The sequence below is a fragment of the Chenopodium quinoa genome, unplaced genomic scaffold (assembly GCF_001683475.1).
Source record: "Chenopodium quinoa cultivar QQ74 unplaced genomic scaffold, ASM168347v1, whole genome shotgun sequence".
Taxonomy (NCBI): Eukaryota; Viridiplantae; Streptophyta; class Magnoliopsida; order Caryophyllales; family Amaranthaceae; genus Chenopodium; species Chenopodium quinoa.
This window is the reverse complement of record NW_018745323.1, coordinates 3,184,940-3,203,291: the sequence shown is the minus strand read 5'-3', so window position 1 is coordinate 3,203,291 and position 18,352 is coordinate 3,184,940. Positions and strand designations below refer to the sequence as shown.

General features: G+C 35.1%; 2 protein-coding genes across 2 annotated transcripts; both read right to left on the bottom strand.

Annotated features, from left to right (window-relative positions):
• Positions 1–2,691: 2,691 nt before the first annotated feature.
• On the bottom strand, positions 2,692–3,909 carry LOC110712598 (protein ALP1-like). The gene has a single exon (XM_021891067.1). The coding sequence runs from the start codon at positions 3,907–3,909 to the stop codon at positions 2,692–2,694; it is 1,218 nt and encodes a 405-aa protein (XP_021746759.1).
• Positions 3,910–16,761: 12,852 nt separating this feature from the next.
• On the bottom strand, positions 16,762–17,616 carry LOC110712597. Its single transcript, XM_021891066.1, has 2 exons — positions 17,128–17,616; positions 16,762–17,043 (listed from the first exon to the last, which is right to left on the bottom strand). Exons 1-2 carry the CDS (start codon positions 17,614–17,616, stop codon positions 16,762–16,764), a joined length of 771 nt encoding a protein of 256 aa, XP_021746758.1.
• Positions 17,617–18,352: the final 736 nt, after the last annotated feature.

The window sequence follows — 18,352 nt, the reverse complement described above, 5'->3', positions numbered from 1 at the left end:
GCTGAGGGCATTCGGCACCAATATCCATCAGCTTCAAAAATGCCGTAGTGCAACTCAATTTGCTCAGCAAATCGATATTGATCGGCGTTCTCTACCCACCATGAGTAGGGGCGGTTCTTTATCATGGCCGAAGCGACTTCGGCATTCTCCCACTCTGAAAACCCAGGGAGGATATCCCAAAGGACAGCGGGAATTTCATCGTCCCGTCCAGAAGCACTCGGCTCACCCGTTCTTTGAGGAGGAGCCGAGGAAAGGGGAGTCGCCCTAATCCCTTCAGCATGGTCAGACTCCGGCCTTCGACCATTCCAGGTCCCAATCCTATTCCTAGGATCGGGAATCGGCCTTGCTCTTCTTGGAGCACGGGCTCTACCTCTAACTCCTCTTGCCATGGACTATTTCGAAGAGAAAAGTCGAAAGAAAAGGGGAAGGAGTTCGAATTCGAAGAAAAATAAACTGAAATCAAAGGAATTTACCTTAATCTGAAGCGAAAGTTGCCGGTTTACGAGTTCGTAGTGGCAAGTCTCAGTTTCTAAGCTCAATGCTCGGGGGAATTTGCGAAGTTTTGATACGGATTCTTGGATTCTCTCTCGAAGAATTCTGGGTTTGTGTTGGTGAATAAGTGAGGAGAATGACGCGCCTCTGTTTATATCTCCAGGTACGGGATACGAAGAGTCTGTGCTTTAATTTCTCTTAAGTACCCACTAAGTAACCATTAAACACATGTCTTGTGATTAAACCGCCCATTATCCGTCCAACTTCCGCAAATCATTAACCGTTGTTATCTCATTAATTACGGTTTAAATTCAAATTTTTGGATCAATTAAATCATTTACTTCCCTCCTTTTCTGAGTTAAATCAAACCCGACCCGTCATTCTTCCAAATCGGGTCTGGGGGGCAAGTTGTTTGGGTCCAATTTAGTCAAAATTGGGCCGGAGCACTAAATGATCCAATTAAAAGCCCAAGGTCAAGGTTCAACTCTCCAATTGCTCAAAAGTCAAAAGTCAGCCCACAAAGTAAGCCAATTGGGCTAAAGCCCAACCTCTCCAAGTATGATGAGGTATAAAAGCCCTCATATTGACACATTCAACATCATATACACTATCAGACACAACAACACAGGCATCATCACATACATTATCTCATACACGGATTATTCCAACTCATATGCTCATTCTTGCATTGAGAAATACTCCACAAAAGCCTCAAGCTACAAACTCTCTTGCATAGTGTCTTCCTTTTTACACATTGTACTGACTTTAGCATCGGAGGGGCCTTCCTCGGAAACACCCCCGAGGCTAGTTTACGTGTGTTCACTGTGCAGGAAACCTTCGGCCCAACACAGCTTGGATCGAATCCAGTCTTCTCCATTTTAGTGGACCTTCGGCAAGGTCCCATTGTTTTCAACCGAAACAGCTTATATACCCTGTCCAAAAAATGTATACTTCATAAATGTATAGCTTATATGATAAGAACCTACACTTGTAAGTTTTTTTTTGTTTTGTTTGTTTAGAGAGCTACAAGGGCGGGAGTGAGAATCGATCCCAAGATCTCTTGGGATCGGGAGAGAAGCTCTAACTACTTGAGTTATCCCTCACTCTCACCTACATTTGTAAGTAACAACAGTAATTATTAACAAACCATTTTACTTCAATTATTACAAGTTTACGACTAATGCCAGAGTATCATGTGTAATTTTAATATTTTTTGTACTCGTATAAATTTGTTAGTTGCAAGGGTAGTTATTGACTTGTTGATAAGTACTTTGTACCTAATTCCCAGCTGGCCAGCTGATAATTGAAAATTTAATTTAAAACGACTTCTATGTCATAAAAAAAATTAATCTCCTATATATAATTAAAAATGAAAATAATAGACCAAGTTAATATAATTTCTAACCTCTTAAAATAAATAAATTAAATAATCGAAGCTATGGAAGTCATAAATATTATGAGTATAGGTTAAACGAAATTTCATAATTGATGCAAAGCTTAATAAAATACTCTTAAGACCACTCTCAATGGTGAGCAAAAAAAATGCTCACCCACTCTCTCTCTACCCACTTTCTCTCTCAACAAATCAATTTTGCTCATGGGCAAATTTTTTTTACATTTCCTCTCCCAATGGTGAGCAAAAAAAAATGCTCACCTAACACTATCTCTCTCTTACTTTTTCAATACCCCACCATTATTTTCTCTCTCCTACACAACACTTCTTTATTTATTTATTTATTTCATTTATATTTTAACAATGTTACTCCAAATAAAAAAAAACTAATTCAAATTTGTGTAACTTATTTTTTTTATTTTTGTCTTTTTTATCGTTAAAATTTGTCGTAAAATTAAGTACGTTATATAAAAAAAATTGTAAAAAAAGCTCATAATTTTTTAAATGTTTTTATTTATTTTAAAAGCGGTACAATACTAGAGAACAATTACATTTGCAATGTCATGCGTATTTAAACTTAGGAAATAAAATAAACACAACAACTAAAAAATAACTCGACTGCGTACGGAAAAGTAGCTACGCCATAGTACTTGGCTTTATTTAAGTCGTCTAATTTCTCCCTAATTACGTGGCCCGTATCGTTGCCAAATATGTTCGACTAAATCACGTTTCAGAGATAGATGAATTTCTCTGTCACGGAGGGAAGCTTTTCGCTGTAGAAATGCGTTGAAGTCAAAGTTGGTAGGTCAGCCTACGTTGAATTCAAACGGTGGCGTTGTAGATGTTGATGCTGGTGTTGATTCTTGTTGATCTTCATCGTAGAAGGCTCTTAGAACTTCGACTCGAGTGTAGTTGTGGCGCTCATCTTCAACAATCATGTTGTGCATAATGATACATGCTTTCATTATGTCTCGCAGTATGTCCTCATCGTACGCCACTGACGGTTTTCGTATTATTGCAAATCGAGCTTGCAAAACACCGAATGCTCTTTCAACGTCCTTTCGAGCAGCAGCCTGGTGGTCAGCGAACAATTTATCTTTTTGAAGTTGAGGGGTTGTGATACCCTGAACAAAAGTTGCCCACTTCGGATAAATACCGTCGGCTAAGTAATATGCCATGTTGTATTCATGGCCGTTAACGGTAAAATTTACCGGAGGAGCTCGACCATGCAGAACCTCATCGAACACTGGGGAACGGTATAAGACATTTAGGTCATTACAAGATCCAGGAATCCCAAAGAAGGAATGCCATATCCATAAATCCTGATCTGCAACGGCTTCCAGTATTAGCGTTGCTTTCTTGTTCCTACCGGCGTACTGCGCTTTCCATGCCGTTGGACAGTTCTTCCATTCCCAATGCATGCAATCAATGCTGCCTATCATGCCCGGAAAACCACGCAGTTCATTTTGATGCAGTATTCTAGCCAATTCATCAGCTGTAGGGTTTCGCATGTACTCGGTTCCGAACTGCTCAATGACACCGGTACAAAAACGTTGAAGGGCAACTCGAGCGGTTGACTCACTGATCCGAACGTATTCATCCACGGCGTTCGCAGCCATGCCATAGCCTAACATTCTTATCGCCGCTGTACATTTTTGCAGAGGTGATAAACCTAACCTTCCAGCTGCATCCCTACGCTGCTGGAAGTACACATCACCTTCAACGACCTTGTTCATTATACGTACAAACAAAGGTCGTTGCATACGAAATCTTCTTCTAAATTGGGTGGTGTTGTACACAGGATTATCGGAAAAGTAATCATTAAACAACCTGGCATGTCCGATTTCCCTATCTCTTCTATTCGTACCCCCTCTAGGTTTTTTTGAAGAGTGTTGGGATTGTGTTTGGGGCATGAGGACGGATAGGGGTTGGTATGTGAAGAGTTCATCAACAAGTTGGTCATATTCTTCAGTATTTGAAGAAGATGAGCTTGAACTTGAGCTTGATGATGGTCTAGAATACATCTTGTATTACTATTGTTACTTGATGAAGGGGTGTGGTTGTGGATATGTGCCATGCCTACTATATATAGCAAAAATATCAAATGAATATGTGGTTACAAATCTGAATGACCACACCAAGTAAAGGAATCAAATTTTCAACCACGGAATAGGTATACTATGCTAGTCGACAGTGACAAGTCTTGAGTGCAATAATGTCGGTATCAATGGCACAAAGGTAAAGCATAATGATAAAGTTAATATAGCAAAACGTGGTTGTACAATGACAAAGATTTATTGATATTATGTCGGTATCAATGACACAAAATTAAAGCAATCTGATAAAGTGAAATCAGAAAAATGTGACTACACAATGACAGAGATGTAAAGCAATTATGTCGGTATGAATGGCAACTTAAATCAACTTGTTAAACAACTTGTCATTCAATATTGGAAAATCAGAATACAAGTGTACATCTTTCTTACATTGAAATTAACCACACCACTAATACAACTTAAAAATAAAAGACTAAATTGCGCTTAATAAATAAAAGACTACAACCAAACATGCTTAAAAGCCTTGTAATTTACCCAGTAAAAAATTCTTGTACGACTCTTCTTCGGGAGTGAGTGGCGTAGGCGAATTCTTCATAGCTTGCACCATATCAAACCAGGTTTTCATCTTATGAATGTCAAGTTCCTCCCTTTTCCTCTGCTCCTTGTCTTTTTCAATTTTGATCCTCTCTTCCTTCAGAATGGCCTCCCTCTCGCGAATTGTAGCGAATTCCTTCATTCGTTCGCTAAGCTCAGACGAACCACTTTTTGTTGCTACTGCTTTCCCTTTACGCTTCGCCTTTGCTTTCTTGACACCCTCGGGTCGCTGTAAACCGCCAGATGAAAAACCATCCATAGGGGTTTCATCCTCTACATCATCTCTGGACCTCTTCCCACTTCCAGCACTACCTTCTTCCTCAGCATCACAAGCGGCTTTTCTTTCCTTCAATAACATTGACCATCTCAGCTTTGGTCTCCACTTTGGATCCTTGTTAAGCATTTCAATTGCGTGAGGAAAAGTGAAATTACGACCTTGGGAGACATGAAAAAGCTTCGCCGCACTTTTCATACGATCAGCTTCATTGTAACCACTCCATCCCTCCGGAAGTCTACCTGCTTCATCATAGCAAGATATCCATTGCAGTGTGTCCGCTGCCAACCTTCTCCAGTGCGACGTTAGACTCTTAATAGGTCTTGGCGGAATTATATGCGGCTTCTGCGTATGCAAAGTTTGGTATGCTGCGTGTACGTTGCGCCATAGGCTAGTTGCTTTTTGGCTTGTACTTTTAATAGCATCCTCGCTAATCTGCAAGTACAACCCAATCAGAGCTTCATCTTCCGCAACAGACCAAATACGGGTAGCTCGTGCAGGAACCTGGTTGGGTTCCAGTATGCGAACTGGTAGAGGAGGATACTGCGGCGTCTCTGGTACGCTTTCCTCTTCGCTCTCATCGAAGAGTGTGTTACTACCAAGATCAGTTTCAGGTGTACGATCTTCATTAGCAGGGTTTTGTAGGGGAACCTCAGTGGGTGTCTGCTGCAGTGGAGGTGGTTGCGAAGACATATTTCCCATTCTTTGCAAGAACAATTGAAACTCGGGATTAGTTAGGAAATCATCACTAAAACCCGAAAATTGTTGACGGAAATTTGGGTTGTTTGGATCCATTAAAAGATTCTGCATCAAAAAACAAAAGATAAATATCGTTACAAACATTTACTCAAAAAACAAATTAAAATGATAACAAATCCAAAAAAATATCAACAACTTTCTTCAATTGCATAATGCAATTACATTACATGCCATACAATATTTTTTTTTTCCTCACAAAATAACATATATACTAATTTTAACACATAACTACAGTACGTATTATGAAAAATAATTAACCAAAACTTGCAACACTTTAAGAACTATAAATTTAGAAATTTATTGAGAAAATATACACAAATTTGTTTAATTACATAATGCAGTATAATTTCGTGGCCTATAATATTGATTGTTTTTCCAAAAATCACATATATACTAATTTTATTACGTAACTACATTTATATATAGAAAAAAAAAATTAACCAATAATTGCAACACTTTAATAACTACAAATTTAGTTATTTATGGAGAAAATATACACAACTTTGTTTAATTACTTAATGTATATTAATTTCGTGGCCTATAATTTTTTTTTCCATAAAATCACATATATACTAATTGTATTACGTAACCACATTTATGTATAGCAAAAAAAATAACCAATAATTGCAATATAACTACAAATTTAGAAATTTATGGAGAAAATATACACAACTTTGTTTAATAACATATTGCAATATAATTACATGGCCTACAATTATATTTTTTTATAAAAAAAAACACATATATACTAATTATATTATATAACTGATTTTTAAAATTAAAAAAAAAATATTTACCTCAATATGGCTGAATTCCAACAACAATATTCTTCTACAAATTAAAAATACTTTTAAGAAAATTAAAATGTGGAGGATTTAAAGTGTTTTTACGAAATTATATCAAAATATATCAAAATGCATGTCTATTTATAGAGAATTTAATTTTATGACCGTTGGTAATTTATTTATTTTTTTTACAAAATATATTTTTCGGAAAATAGCTTATAAAAAAATAACCGTTGCAAACGGCTACTTTTTTCTGATTGGCTACTCCCCTGCAGCTGCCACGCGTCACATCATCATTTGCTGCCCACCTGCACGCGTCAGCCGCACCCACTTTTTTTTTTTAAATTCCGGAAACTCAAAACCAGCGTTTTGAGTTGCTTTCTTTGAGGCAGCTTCACAAAACGCGTCGTTTTGATGGAGATAAGGCCGAAATTTTTTGAGTGCGTGTGCCAGGTGTGGGCCCCACTTTATTTACTGTTCATCTAAAAAAATGCTCAAGTTTTGAGCTTTTTTGGTTTTGCTCATGAGCTTTTTTCCCCATTTTAACAAATGCTCACCATTGCAAGACTTGATCATTTTTTTTCCTCACCAAAAAAGCTCATGAGCAAAAAAAAAACTCACCATTGCTAGTGCTCTAAGTTTTGATTATTATGTCCGTATATATAATCAATGACTTCAATGTCAACGAATTTAATGGGTTAATTCTTTTTTTTCTTCTTTTTTTAATAGATAACATGCTTTTTGGAAATGATCAAGATAGCAACAACAAGAGGGAGATTAATTAAGAATTATCGATCCACAAAAGTCATTGACTTTAAAGTCATAAGTATATTATATGAAGCCTTTCATGTTTCGTCATTTAAGAAAGCTTTGTCATTGAATATAATATTATTGATATGTTTATTAAAAGGGATGATTTAGGGCTTTGTTCACATTTACTTAATTTCAGTTCAGTTTAGCTCCTAATTTCCCTCTCTCATAAAATATTCAGTTCAGTTCAGCTCCAATCAGTTTAGTTCTGTTCAGTTCAGTTCAGCTCTAATCAGTACAGTTAAGTTCAGTTCAACTCAATTCAATAAATGTGAACAAGCCCTTACTCATTATTAATACTTCGTATATTAAACGGTTAGAATCGTATCTATGTATGTAGTTAGTGGAAAATCTAGCTTCGATCTCATGGACATAAAATGTTAAGAGTTTGCTGAGTCATTTCACCAGCCAAGATTTCTTCTTGCTAAAACTAAACTTGGGGTTGTAACTTGGGGTTTGCTGAGTTAAGAGTTTGCTGAGTCATTTCACCGGCCAAGATTTCTTCTTGCTGAGTCATTTCACCGGCCAAGATTTCTTCTTGCTAATGCTAAACTTTTAGCCAGGTCACGAGACTGCGACACTCAAGTATCGTGCCACATTGGATAGATTTAAATAGACCTCATAAGATAAAAATAGTTAATTTAGAATTCTATTTGGATAGAATTTTTAGGATAAAATTAGTTTTATTTTCGATAAAATACCAAAATTTCAAATGTACAAATTCAATTATAATTTTATTAAAAAAATTATTAGATTATACTTCGTAATTCTTAAAAATTAATAGATTATTTTTTGTATCATAATATTTTTTGGGAAAAGGAAATAGTTCAAAGCGTAAAACATACATTTATAATATATACTAATCGGTTAAAATCTAATATATATATATAAAGGGGAATTTTTTTTCCGAGATTTTAGAGCGCCACGTAGGATTTTTATTTTTAAAAAATTATTAGAGCGCCACACAGGATTAATATTTTTTAAATGCTACAATTGGATTATGCCACCTAAAATTAGTTAACGTGCCACGTAAGATTATAATTATAGTTATATCCAATAAATAATTCAAGTGCCACATAAGAATAAATGACCAATGAGATTTTAATGGTTACATTAATTAAATACGAAATATTATCTTTTGAGATTAGAAATTTTATCTAATACTTTAAAACAAATACGGAGAAAATGATATATTACATAAAATTAATAAAATAACAAATGTAATTACATAAATATGAATATTTTTTTTTTAAAAAAAATAGATCGATTCGTGCATCGCACGGGCTTCATCTAGTAATATATATACTTCATCTAGTAATATATATATACAACAACTACCCTTTTAACTAGTCAATCGTCATCTGGGACCAATCCCAACAGATACCCATAATGTTCGGATTATTAAATTATAATCGAAAAATGAGATTATCAAAATCAACTTTTCCTAATATTAATAACAGATGAACATAAGAAAGCTCTTCTTGATAATGTATTTTCTACTATAAAGGTACTCTCTCCGTCCCATAATATAGGGCTTGTTTGGTTGACATAATAAAACATGGGAATTGAAACTTCCTAGGAATTGCAAATTTTGTATGTTGTTTGGTTGGCAAAAATTTGGTGATATGGGGGAAGTGAAACTTCTTAGGAATTTTGAGTCCCCACAAAATGTAGGAATTCACTCACCTAACCCCCCTGGGTAAGTAGAAATTTCCTTGGAAAGTAACTTCCCTCATTGTTAACCAAACAATTTTTGGAAAATCCCATGAATTTGATTATAGGAATTAAATTCCCATATATTTGCAATTCATGGGAAATTCTAATTCCCTTGTGAACCAAACGACACCATAGTTTATGTTTTTTTGTTTTGGAGATCCAAAGTGTTGTTTTTGTTTCTATTTTTGGATAGTATGTAAAGAGCATTATACCCTTATTTTTCTTACTTTATTCATTGAATTTACTTATTTACCCTTAAATTATCCACTTACATTGTACTTTTTTCACTTTATCTCTCTAACTTCTGTCTAAGATTGTACTTTTCACCTTAAATTATCCACTTGCCTATACGTTTGTCTAACTTTTTTCTAGCTTTTTTTTTCCATTTATAATGTATTTTTTTCCACTTCTCTCATTTTTTAAATACCATGAAAAAACACAATAGAAACAATATATATCTAATATCATGGAATGGAAGGAGTACAAATATAATAAGTGTCCAATCAAGTCAAAAAGTTAATCGAATCATAATACTCTATTCTTTTCAGAATAATAGACACATTAATTTCAATCACACTAGAAAAACTCAGACTATGCTATAAACCATTTAGATCATACGAGTGTCACCTATTTATAATAAGTGAACCAATAAAGATAACATAGGTTGAAAAAACACAAAAGTCTTAGCGTGTATCTTTATGGACTAATATAAAAGCCGCCTTATCTTTATGACCTGTATCTTACTAGGATGCACTGTGACAAAATCCTGCACTTCTTCAAAACTTAACACAGAAGCAAATTAACCAAGTAGACTGATTGATTTAATAATATTACTAGTCCATCCAAACATATATATACACCCTATTTTCTTAACAACAATTTCAATCAAATCTACAAGACAAAACTCTTGTATCATTTTTATCTAATTTCTTACAATTATGTCAACAACCTATAACGATATCTGGATTGAGCATAGGCTAGATATGTACTGGAACATCAAGACTTAGTAGGCTCGACTGATCGCCGTCCTTACAGGACAGAAATCTCGAACTTTGGGTATATATGGCTAAACAAAATCATCAATAAAACAAGTATGAATATAAGCTTATACAATCCATGGAAGGATGACATTGCGGATGTAGCAGCCGGGCATTCGGAATCCAACAGGTGCAGGGGATACATTCCCCTGCAGGACAGTTGCTCGAGGCGATACGAGATCAAGTATTGTGATAAAGAGTTGGAGGAGAAAAGCATGGAAATTGGGGATGATAACTTTAAGGGAGATTGGTTGATTTGCATCCAACAAAATGATGGAATTAAAAGAGATATTTGGGACGTTCGACCACCTGAGGGACGAGCGTTCTCTGAAGTTGAGCTTACTATTGATGATTCTGGTTATGAGATTTTTAGTATTCATGGTAAGTTATGGGTAAAAGGATACATGTGATATGATAAAAGACGTAAATTACTCTTTCTGTCTCAGATTACTTATATCTAATGTGTACGATTTTCTCATTTTTTTTAATTATAGTTAGATTTAGCTTGAGATCGTAATAGATTTTATGTCAATTAGTGTTACATTGCAAGTTTGTATGATGTCCATTTATCCTGGACAAGTTATAAATGTTGTTGGATGTAATTTAACTTTTTGGTTACAAATTGGAAGCTATTATAATCAAATCTATAAATGGCTTATTTTAGAATAATGGATTACTGATATAAAATGGGTCACTTAAATATATAACAGGCCCTATAATTCAGCCCAATATTATTCTATTTACATGGCCTGGGCTACAATAGTCGGCTGGTCGTCAGTTTTATTTGCAATTGGGTTATGTTCTGGGAGAACTGGGTCCATGAAACCCACTAATCTATCTCCCTTCCACTTTCATGATATCACCTATTTTCATATTTCATCTACTTAACCAAAATATAAGTGGCAAATTATTTATTACGGAGTACATATATATATATATATTTTTTTTTTAGGGAAACGAATCAAGCAAAATGTATTAATCAAGGGGGAGTACATATTACCCTTTTTTTTTTAGGGAAACACATCAAGCAAAATATATTAATCAAGGGACAAATCGTCCAAAATTTTTCATATTGCATGTACTTAACCAAAACATAAGTGGCAAATTGTTTATTTCATATCACTTGTTCATAACTTATCTTTACGATTACTGTTTACACACAAATTAAAAAAAAAAATAGTGTGTTATATGAACAATAATTAGTATGTAGTTACACTATGGATTATGTAATATGTACAAAAATGTGTTAAGATCAAAACGGATAAGTAAATTAAAATTTTATCGTAAATATTAGCCTATCTTTTATACTGTGAAATTAAAAATATTTTCACATTAGATAGCGAGGAATTCAAATTCTAATACACTCTAACAAGTGTAAAGTTCTAGGCTTTTAAAGGGTCATGGGCATCTAAGGAAGGAGTATAAGAAGGCCTTATGTATACGACAAAATAAGAAAATCATCATATCAATTATCAATGTAGCAAGTATATCCAAAAACTACTCGTTAATTTTTTTTTTTTTTAAATGTTTATGAAATTAAATTGTTAAGAGTACTTGCAAGTATATGAGATTTTTATTTCAAGGTTTGGTCATAATTATTGGTAGCTATAAACAATAATAAATGTGAATGAAGGCGCACAAGAGAATGATGATGTTTGTGGGAAAAGCCATGATGAAAAAATAACGTAGAGAACGTAACCATGTTCATGTCATGTACATAAAACAAGTAACAACATCATGATAACAATTGGTCATTTTACCTTTAATTTGGCATGGCACCTCATTTTATCATATGTTGCCTAAAGCGTGCCACATATAAACCCCTAAATTAAATTAAATTAAATTAGTTAAAATTTACAAGCACTATTAGCATCTTTTCACCTTGATTAATTATGTGTTTGTACTATTAACCAGGTTGATTTCTTCTTGGATTTTGTGATAATGATTGTAACAAACTGAATTTCGGTAATAGTATTACGACAATGCATGCTGGCTAATAGATTAATTACACACGTCATTATTAATTATTTTCTTTTTTTGGCAGGTTTTATTCTTTTTTCTTGTATTACTTATATACTCTTTCGGTCTAGATTCTAGAATAGATTGTCATATTGTTCCAATCACTATTAATATTATGACTTACGAGTAACTACTACAATTACACTTAGGGCTTGTTCTCAATGACTGAACTGAACTGAACTGAACTGATCTGAACTGAACTGAATTGAGCTGAACTGAACTGAACTGAAATGAATATTTTATAAGAGAAGGAAATTAGGAGCTGAACTAAACTGAACTGAACTGAGCTGAACTGAACTGAACTGAATTTCAACGTAAGAGAACAGACCCTTAATATAGTATATGTAATAACGTAATTTTATTTGTAAACGGTGAGAGTATAAACATATAATGTGGATTAACCGATTAATTGTTACAGAATATTATATATCATGCCCCATCCTCCAAAAAAGTTTACAGTTGAATAATAAATTCGATAAAATAAAATATACAGAAATAGTATTATTAGTGTAAAAATAAAAGGTTTACTCATTACTACAACAATATTTTATGTTAGATAATTAAAAGGAAATTGATTGTAATTATTATACAAGTATTATTTAAGAGCACAAGAAGAAAAAAAAATTAATATGAAAGTCACACAAATGATGGCATTGATTTTAATTAGGCTGAAGCATATAACTAAAAAGCTGAAATTGCTTTGTTTGACACAATTATGGTTGCACATTGCCATATTCCTTGAATGAAGCTACTTTTTGCCATATCCCTCGTTTTTTTTATACCTTCTTTCTCATTGCCTTTACAATAGATTCTTTGTGATTTTATTATATGGTACACACATAAAGTTATAATTTAGTTGATGATCCCAGTTTTTGAAGCACAAGATTGATTCACTAAAATTAAAAACTCTCCAAGAAAAAAGTTTCTAATAAAAGGGTGAAAGGATAATCTTGGCTTGGTTAGTATCACTCTTGTTATTCAGTAAAACGAAGAAAGAAAAATAGGGAAAGTAGCTTTTATTATTAGAATCTTCAAGCACAAGCTTATGAGCTAAACTCCATTAATGGAGGAGAGTTTAACTGCTGAGAGAGAGAGAGAATAAGATTCTAATGAATTGAAAATAAAAGCTATACTGTAGTAGTGTTTATATACTACTTACAGCTCATTACAGTAAAGAGTAACAAACTTTTTTTATTTCAGCTGGCAGAGTAATAACTAATTCTCAACTACTTTGCTGACGTGGCTACTATGTATACTTCACATCCCCCCTCAAGCTTGGGGTGTAAACATACCAAGCTTGGACTTGAGCACATTGAACTGCGGAGAAGGAAGAATTTTAGTCATAATATCAGCTAATTGAGACTGAGTTGGCAGATATGTCAGCTGAATAAGTCCCTCAAGAACTTTCTCCCTAGTGAAGTGGCAGTCAATAGCAATGTGTTTAGTCCGTTCATGAAAAACTGGGTTCTTGGCTGTGTGTAGAGCAGACATATTATCACAGTGAAGCTTGACAGACTGCAAATTCTTGATACCAATCTCCTCTAGTATCCTAACCAACCAAGTGACCTCAGAGGAAGCAGAAGCCATAGCTCTGTACTCTGCTTCTGATGAGGATTTAGAAACTGTAGGCTGCTTTTTGGACTTCCAGCTTATAGGAGAACCCCCTAACATCATAACATAACCAGAAACATATATTCTAGTTTCAATGCATGCAGCCCAGTCTGAATCAGAATAGGCCTGCAAAGTCAAGTCAAGACCACCTCTGAAGATAATGCCTTGTCCTGCAGTAGCTGAAACAAAATTCAGAGTATGAAAAAGAGCTTGTAAGTGAGGTTGTCTGGGAGCCTGCATGAACTGGCTCAGATACTAAACAGAAAAAGCCAAGTCAGGCCTTGTATGTGTGAGGAAGTTTAACTTCCCAACCATGCATCTGTAAAAAGAAGGATCCTCCAATAGCTCACTATCATCAGTTTGCAACTTTAGAGCCAAAGGGAGTGGAGTAGCAACAGACTTAAAATCCACAATACCACAACCTTCCAATAGTTCCCTAGTGAACTTAGCCTGTGACATAGTCGTACCACCAGAAGAGTAACCAATTTCCATACCCAAGAAGTAACTCAGGACACCAAGATCCTTAATGCTGAAGGTTGTATGTAAATGAGATTTCAAAGTTTGAACTTGCCCCAAATCAGTGCCTGTGACAAAAATATCATCCACATAGACTGCTATAATGGTGATATGACAATCAGAAACCTTCAAGAAAAGAGAATAATCATTTAAAGACTGTTTATAACCCAAGAACTGTAACTCAGCAACAAGATTTTCAAACCACTGTCTGCTGGCTTGTTTTAAACCATACAAGGATTTTCTTAATCTGCAAACCTTGTGTTCTGGATTAGGAACTCCCTCAGGCATTTTCATATACACTTCTTCATGGAGATTACCATGTAAGAAGGCATTATTAACATCAAGTTGGAAAATAGTCCAGCCATGATGTGTAGCCAAAGCAATTATACTTCTGACAGATGCCATCTTTACTACTGGAGAGAAGGTTTCTTCAAAATCCACACCATACTTTTGATTAAACCCTTTAGCCACCAAACGAGCCTTGTATCTTTCTATTGATCCATCTTTCTTCAACTTAATCTTATAAACCCACTTACTACCAATGGCCTTTTTGCCTTTGGGTAGATCAACCACTTCCCAAATGTTATTGTCCTGTAAAGCTTTCAATTCCATATCCATAGCAGATTCCCAATTCAAATCACCTGCATCTTCTTTATATGAAATAGGTTCTTTCAAAGAAGCAACCTCAGCAATAAAAGCCCTATGCTGAACAGGAAAGCTGCTAAAAGAGACAAGATTACACCAGTGATAGCTACTTTCTGTCACAGCACCACCACAAACATATTTTGACATCCAAGCAGGAGCTTTCTTAGGTCTTGTAGAATGTCTAATCACAGATGGATTAGCCTGGTCTGTCATATCAACCAGATTAGTCTCTAAGACAGAACCTGAGTCACCATGAGTTTAATCAGAAAAGGATTGGGATGAAGAAATTTGTGGAGAATTTGGAATATGTACAGGAGAAGAAATGTGTGAAGAAGAAGATGATGGGATTTGAGAAGAATCAATTGAATGGAAAACATCTGGAGTATCAAAAGAGAAAATGGAAGGAAAAGGAGTGTGAGCAGGAAGAAAAAATGGGCTTGGGGCAGACTGAGGAGAAGAAGAAATTTGAAAGGGAAAATGTCTTTCATGGAAGACAATGTCTCTGCTCACAATAATTTTTCTAGATTGCAAATGTAACACCTTATAGCCTTTCTGTGTAGGAGAATACCCAACAAATACACAACTGTCAGCTCTAGAATCGAGCTTTCCTCTATGTTTCTTGGATGTAGAAACATAGCATAAACACCCAAATGCTCTCAAATGTTCAATTCCAGGTTTCTGATCATAAACTCTCTCATAAGGAGTGACATTCCCCAAAGATACTGAAGGCATCCTTTTGATCAAATAAGCTGCACATTGAATGCACTCACCCTAATAAGAAATGGGGATCTTGGACTGAAAATAAAGAGCCCTACCAACTTCAAGCAAGTGCTTGTGCTTTCTCTCAACAACACACTTTTGTTGAGGTGTGTCACTACAACTTGTCTGGTGAAGAATACCTCCAGACTTATACAAATGAAGTATAGCACCGTCACATAACTCCTTAGCATTGTCTGTTCTAATCACTTTCACACAAGCATTAAACTGATTCTCAATATACTTCACAAAATTTGTCAAAATTTCAACAGAATCTGTTTTAGATTTCATCAAATGCACCCAAACAGATCTAGAAAAGTCATCCACTATTGTCAAAAACATGTTACACTGATTGTGAGTCATAGACCTATATGGTCCCCATACATCAACATGTAACAACTCAAAAGGACTGACAGTTTTAATGGAACTATGAGGAAAAGATTTCCTATGTTGCCTAGCAGCAGGACAGATACTACATATAACCTCATCTGTCACTTTATTACAGTCTACCTTGTCTTGTACAAGATTTAACTTTGTGAAAGGAATGTGACCTAGCCTCAAGTGTAACAACTTGGCATGATCTAAAGCACTTTGTGAAAAACTAGAAACTGAAGAAGCAGCACTTCTGTCAGGTACCTCAGAATCACTAGCAAAATACAGGCCATTTCCCACTCTACCAAGAACAAGTGGAGGAGTCAAAGTGTGTTGTCCCTGAACACTACACTGATCAGTAGTAAATTGGACAGTACACTGATCATCTTGACACAATTTATGTACTGATATAAGGTTGAACTCAAAACATGGCACAAATAAAACATTCCTCAAGATAATTCCATTAGGTAGCTTAACTGTACCCATATGTGTCACCTTTACCTTTGTTCCATCTGGTATTGTTATATGATTATTCAAATCATGAACAGCTCTATAATCAACAAATAAATCCAGCTTATGACACATGTGGTCACTTGCCCCACTGTCAACAATCCAACCATTACTATAAGCAGCAGATAAAAGACAGTAATTACCTGCAAATAAGGCATTCCCATCTCCTGCAGCACTTACTGAATCCATCTTCTGTCTGTTCAGAAAAGACCTGAACTGACTAATCTCTTCCTTTGTGAAATATGCACTTGGATCAGACTGAGAATCAGAAGACCCAAACTCTTCAGTTCCAGAATCAGCATAATGAGCAAACTTCTTGGCACCATAAGACTGTTGTTGTCCTGCCTTATACCCAGGTGGATAACCATTCAACTTAAAACACCTTTCCATACTATGCCATGTCATCTTACAATGATCAAAAATAGTAATTAATTGCTCTCTTAGTCCTAGTATTCTTATTGTACTGATTATTGCCCTGGTATCCTCTGCCATAAGAACCCTTGTTATAATTCTGGTTTCTATCATCAAACCTTCTTCTATCAGCTGCAAAAGCAACAGGGTCTGAGGGTTTCTGATTTCCAGCACTCAAAGCTCTATGCCTTTCTTCTTGCAAAACCATCCTATAAGCCTGAGCTAGAGTAGGCAAACTAGGCATCATTAAGATATTTGACCTAACATTAGCATAATTGTTAGTCAACTTCATCAAGAAAACCATCAGCCTCTGATCTTGCTGAACCTTGATATACTTCTAAGTCAATCCACAAGTACAAGAACTACACACACAAGTAGGCAAAGGAGACAAATTATCCAATTCATCCCAAAGTTTCTTCAACTTGTTGTAATATTCTGAAATAGACAAATCATCTTGTTCTGTGCTAGAAATATCTTGCTGCAATGAATACAACTGTGCAGAAGATGCATGACCAAACCTCTCTTCTAAATCCAACCATATCTCCCTAGCAGTATCAACAAACAATATACTGCCTGCAATCTGAGGGTCTAACACAGCAATGATCCAACCTATAACCATGCTATTACATCTATTCCAAGCCTTAAAATCAGTAGAATCAACACTAGGCTTAGGCAAAGAACCATCAACAAAACCCATTTTGTTCTTAGCAGTCAGACCAATTATCATTGACCTCTTCCAATTGCCATAACTAGACCCATCAAACACATTCGAAACAAGTTTTAACCCAGTGAAATCAGACGGATGCAGGTAATAAGGACTAGAAGGATCTAAACTCAAATCTCTTTCAGGTTGAGCCATTTTAGAGCAAGAATTGCAAGAAAATCAACCAAAAAAACAATCAAGAACTCAAGAAATCGTACAATCAGATTTCAATTTTTCGCCCAAAAAATCAAGAATCAAATAAATTCTTCAAAGAATCGCAACCCAGACAAACAATTGCACAATCCAAAAAATACTGGAAATCAGAGGGTAGAATAATGCCCAAAAAATTCAGAACAGAAACAATACCAGAATCAACAAATTGATGCAACAATGGCGACGAACTTTACGAACTCGAGAAACGCCATTAACGAAGCTTCATCTTCCAAGAAACGAACCCAGATGCTCTGATACCATGTTATTCTGTAAAACGAAGAAAGAAAAATAGGGAAAGTAGCTTTTATTATTAGAATCTTCAAGCACAAGCTTATGAGCTAAACTCCATTAATGGAGGAGAGTTTAACTGCTGAGAGAGAGAGAGAATAAGATTCTAATGAATTGAAAATAAAAGCTATACTGTAGTAGTGTTTATATACTACTTACAGCTCATTACAGTAAAGAGTAAAACTTTTTTTTATTACAGCTGGCAGAGTAATAACTAATTCTCAACTACTTTGCTGACGTGGCCACTACGTATACTTCACAACTCTACCTATTATTAAGATTCAATGATAAATTTTGGCATAGTGTTTGCAATCGTTATAGTGCAACACAAAGAGTAGATATATGTAGATATAGTAGAACTTTTTTTTTTGTCAATGATTGGCACGGCCTG

What these genes read in the sequence shown, in the direction of transcription:
- LOC110712597 (XM_021891066.1), bottom strand. Translation starts at nt 17,616, where the DNA reads ATGGCTCAACCTGAAAGAGATTTGAGTTTAGATCCTTCTAGTCCTTAT. An exon ending in TGTCTCCTTTGCCTACTTGT is followed by an intron (nt 17,044 to 17,127) that starts GTGTGTAGTTCT and finishes TTCTTGATGAAG; the next exon opens with TTGACTAACAATTATGCTAA.
- LOC110712598 (XM_021891067.1), bottom strand. Translation starts at nt 3,909, where the DNA reads ATGTATTCTAGACCATCATCAAGCTCAAGTTCAAGCTCATCTTCTTCA.